Source organism: Glycine max, chromosome 14 (assembly GCF_000004515.6).
Source record: "Glycine max cultivar Williams 82 chromosome 14, Glycine_max_v4.0, whole genome shotgun sequence".
NCBI lineage: Eukaryota > Viridiplantae > Streptophyta > Magnoliopsida > Fabales > Fabaceae > Glycine > Glycine max.
In genome coordinates this window covers 44411213-44416446 of record NC_038250.2, presented here as the reverse complement: position 1 = coordinate 44416446, position 5234 = coordinate 44411213, and the positions used below count along the sequence as shown (strand labels likewise).

The window sequence follows — 5234 nt, the reverse complement described above, 5'->3', positions numbered from 1 at the left end:
TAAAAAATATATTTATATTAGACTTTTGAGGATTGAATTTTTTTTTAAAAAAAATTATGCCATCTAAAATATAAAAAATCACCCACAAAGACCTAAAATAATGATTTCAAATTTTAGAAAATAAAAAATTACAAGAATTAAAAACAAAATTCACTGATTTTATAATTATTATAAAAAAAACTTTATAATGAGATTATGAGAATTAATCTCTTATTATTCATACATATTTTTTTTCCAAAAAAGAGTATCCAAATTATCTATTATTATTTATTACTTATTACCACACATAAACTAACATTACAATAAAATACAAAAAAAATGACTGTCCGAGGCAAACTTGCAAATCTCTCTCTTAGACACAACTTGCAAATTTCTCTCTTCTCTCACACGCACACAAACCCACATTCTATCGTCACTTTTTTTTTAATTTTTTACACTTTACATTCATCTCACACGAGTGTCTTGCAGGTGGAGGTGAGTGGGTCCCACATCGCCGGCAGAAGGAACTTCCGGCCGCGCATCCCCACCGCGTTGTAGCTCACCCCCGTCGCGTTCTCCGCCAGAACGTCCCCGGCGTAGCCTGGATACGCCCCCTTCCCGAAAATCCCGGTGCACGCCGACACCGCCTCAAGCGGCGCACTCGCCGGCCCCTGGTAGTAACCGTCCTCAAACGGATTCGTAACAGCCCCAGCCAAAACCGTCGCTAAATTTATCACCATTCCGTCAACCCCAACATCGCCGTTAGGCGCCACTAACGGCGGCGTTTGGGGACCGTATAATGGTTGGTGGAACGGCCACGCGCACTGCCCCGGACACTGCGTAACTGAATTCCCCACCCACGCGTACGCGATCTTTTCGGAATTTCCGTTCTTGCCCCTGCCGTGGGTCCCACACTGGTTCATGCAGAAGTCCTCCACCGCCACGTCAGCAGCGGTGAGGATGACGTGGACGACGCGATCCCCGGGCGCCGAATTTAGTTTCGGATTCGACGCGAGAGCTACGAGGTTGTCGTTTTTGAGTGATTTTCCGAGGGAGTAATTCTCGTCGAGGATTTGGTTCCCTACGACGAGGGTGCAGGGGCCTCCCCTGTAGCTCTCGGTGGTTTTCCACCACGTGGAAACTGAAGGGGATTCAGGTGATGACGTGGAGGTTAGGGATTCGAGGAAGTCGATGACTATAGAGCGTTGCGTGGGGGTGAATGTACCGTACCATAGCAAATGGAGCGTAATGTTGCCCTTAAGAAGGGGACCTTTGTGGTATTTTAGGACAAGTGGTTGTTTTTGAACCAAAGCTAACATGCGATTTGGGGCACGAGAGGTGGCTTGGGAAATGTTTGGGAGAGAAGATAAGAGAATTAGAAGGAGGAAGAGGAGATAGGAAAATTGGTGTGAAAGAGCCATTGGCGATGAGTATTTGAGAGTTTGAGAAGGGGTAGTGTTTATATCATTTTGGAGTAGTGTGTGTGAGGAAGATCGAGTGTGATTTTGGATATGGTTTTGTTTAATGTTAATTAATGGAAACCGTGTATTTTTAGTTAGAGGAAGTACTACTGTCTCTTTCAGATGCTAATATATACCCTCTATGTGCATGGTTCATCTTCCACTTCTATTGCCATGTAATAATTGATTAATTAATGATTTGGTAGAGATTTTTGAGTAATAATACATGAACTCTTCTCTATTAGAAATGTCTCTTAAACGGATATGTGCAATATATATCTATTGCCATATGTATAATTTATTAATGGTTGTATAAAGATTGTAGATAAATGATACACCAACACTTTTCAGTCACAAATATCTCCTTAACAGTTAACACATACTACTATCATTTTTTTCTGTGTTTGTCTGGTCTCGTATCATAGCCGCCGTAGGTAAACAATGCTGAAACATGAAGTTACTCCTTTTAACTTCTCCTATATAAGTTACTCCTCCTTTTAATTAACTTTTCATTTTAAGTCGCAGTCAAACTCAAGTTATTCTAACACAACAGAAATAAACACTATAATTTGGATCTGCTCTAGTTAAATTTCACTACAGCCACCATCCTACAAAATCTCAACCATTAGTTATTACAATAATAGTCGAAGAGAGAGTGAGAGTGAGTGATCAATGTCAGAGATTTCTACAGCATCCTTCTACAGAGATAGCAAAGGGTCTTGGTTTATAGACAGTACTATCTCTCTTATCATATGTTTTTAGTGTTTAGGGATCCTCAATTTAAGATCTAAAGAGTAAGTGTGTATTTGGTTTCACATTCAGAAATTAATTCTTAATTTATAATTAATTTTGAATATATTTTCAAGTAAAAAATTTAAAATTAATTACAATTCCAAAATTAATAATGGATTGAAATAATTTTAATAGTTTTTGCATTATATTGAATAAAAATTTATACATAAATTTTACTTTTAACTTAATTTTATAATAAAACATCTAAATACAAATTATATCACTTTAAAATTAATTTTAATTAAAATTAATTTTACAAAATTAATCATATTTAAAATTAATTTTATCAATGTACAAACTATTTACGCACTAACTCTATGAGTACATATATCCACCTTTATCACGTGTTTTGGGTGTCAAGTTATTCCTATCTGAAAATCAAAGACTTACTTTTTGAGATTTAAAAATTCACTTCTTATCAAAGTTTTAAATGCTTACAGTATTTCTTCACAAAAATTAGATTCTAACTTTTCAAGATATCAAAATTTTCTTATCATGCCATAACACCTGTTATATCTATATTTATTTTTCTCTTATTTATTTATCTTTCTAAATATCAAGTATGATATAAGTGTCCGCCCCTCATTTTACAAGATTCTACCAAGGCTAATGCATCAATAAAATTCTTAAAATTATGAAGGGTAATTGTTTTAATCCTTGAAATTATAAAATAACGATTGTTTTAGTTAAAAAAAAATATCACAATAAAAATAAGTAATATTTAATAATTTAAAAAATGGAAATGATATTTTATAATTAAATTGATTAATATTTGTAATTTTAAAAATTAATTGGACGTATATGACTGGGGTAGGCATTTCCTAGGAATGAGATGAGAGTCTGAATCTGTGTTAGTTGGCAGTCTGGCACGATGTATCGTTCTCATCCGCCGTTGCTAGTTGCTACTATGATTTAGTACCATTTTGACTAAAAACTAATTAATTTTAAACCTTTTAATTCATCCATCCGATCATTTTGTTAATTACTAAATATTAAAAATTATTATAACGATATTTTAGAAAAATATAACATAACTCTTTAATAAAATATGATATTTGTTGGTAAATTGTAAATAGTTTAAGTGATTCATATTGATCTTTCTTGAGAAGGGTTAAGTATTCAAATATTTTATATGAAAACAAAAATTCACCAACAAAATAAGCCCTACATCATTGAACATGTTTTTCAACTTAAATAGAATTATTTATGCTGATTAATTACTGTCTTTGTTTCTTTTTCTTTGTCAACTTTTAAAATATTTTTTTTATTCCAATTACATATACCTGTATTTTTATATGTTGAAAATAATATTAATTAGGATAAAATTTAATCGTAACATCATAAATTTTTTTAGTGTCATTTTTCAATTAAAATTTCATGTCAACATATAACTCGTGTAAAAGAGGTCATCATCACCAAAAGTGGAATTCTAATTTTAACTAGAAAACAATATAAAAACACATAAAATTATATCTAATTAAGTTTCATCTCCTTAACTATTACTAGTATATTAATTTTAATAATATCTTTATTTTTATATAGTTTTTAATTATTTTAGACTTTTATAATGTATGAAATGGAAATGATAATGAAGTTATATTAACAAAAAAAAATTAAAAATAAAAACGTAGTAGTAATAATAGTAAGGCTCATTTTTGGATGGCTGGGAATAAATGGAACAAAGATGATCATCAATAAACATTGACAGATAAAGTCTAGGTTTTGTTCATGGGTACCAAACGAAAGGAAAAAGTTGAGAATTAATACCCTCTTTTATTCATTAATTACTACTTACTAAATTGCTTTGACAAGGGACACACAAAATAAATGAAATTGATAGCAGAAAAGAAATTTGCCCCACTATGAAACTGGAAACGCGGATTAATAAATTTCCACTAATTAACTTTCTTGGCAACATGTAGACAGATATTGTTAGGATTCCAACCTGTAGACACTCAAAATAGTACAATGCAAAATTTTCTCCTAGCTAACTACGTATTCTTTTTAGGAGTTCAACTCCGATATTTTATTTAAAGCAAAAGCAGTAAATTTCTGAGACATTTATTTTATTTAGTTAATTTTATAAATATTATTCTATATGCATCATTAGTTAAAGAATTATTATTTTTTTTGGATTATAAAATTTATAAATTAAAATAAAAATATTTAATATTTAATTTTACATATATTATTTTATTATAAAATTTTATTTTAATATAAATTAATAAAATTTTGTTCTTATTTTATTATAATTTAAAAATATATATAAAATATATATATTTTATTTTAAAAAATTATTTTATGTTATTTATACAAATTATATAAATTTAAATAATTTTTAAATAAATTAAAAATTAAAAATTATTACCTTTTATAATTAAATTAATATTTTTTTATTATTTATATATATATATATATATAATGTGCATACTTTTTATAAATTACATAAATAATTTACATATTAATTTTTGTAATTTTCTTGATTATATAATTGATTTTAAAAAAATTATTTATTAAAAAAATTATAACTAAAACAAAAATATTAACAAGTAAGTTTCTTAAAAAATTAAATATTAAAATTTTATTAATTTATATAATTAGAATAAAATAATTTATATATTAAAATAAATTTACGTAGTTTGTGTCATTTACATATTAATTGATTGATGTAATTATATTAATTTATATAATTATAGTAAATTAAAATTAATCTGTATATTAAAATAAATTTACAAAATAATTTATATATGAAAAATAAAAATTATTAAAATAAAAATAAAAATATGTAAATTATTCAAAATAAAAAAAATATTTATATATTATTTTTTTAATAACTCTTCACTAATTATACATATAAAATAGTGTTTATAAAACTGATTAAAAAAAAGTGTCTTAGTTGTTTATTTATTTATGTTTAAATAAAAAGTTATGAGTTTAACTCTTATCAAATTAATGTCTTAATTTAGAAACAAAGTTACTAATCATATATTTAAAATTATAATG

At 28.0% G+C, this 5234-nt stretch overlaps 1 protein-coding gene across 1 annotated transcript; it reads right to left on the bottom strand.

Moving 5' to 3' along the window:
- Window positions 1–247: 247 nt before the first annotated feature.
- Window positions 248–1527, bottom strand: LOC100792751 (protein EXORDIUM-like 2). Its single transcript, XM_003544757.5, has one exon. It carries the CDS (start codon window positions 1398–1400, stop codon window positions 450–452), a length of 951 nt encoding a protein of 316 aa, XP_003544805.1. The 5' UTR covers window positions 1401–1527; the 3' UTR covers window positions 248–449.
- Between the last annotated feature and the right edge of the window lie 3707 nt (window positions 1528–5234).

Excerpts from the sequence above, each read along its gene's own strand:
- LOC100792751 (XM_003544757.5), bottom strand. The coding sequence starts at position 1,400 with ATGGCTCTTTCACACCAATTTTCCTATCTCCTCTTCCTCCTTCTAATT.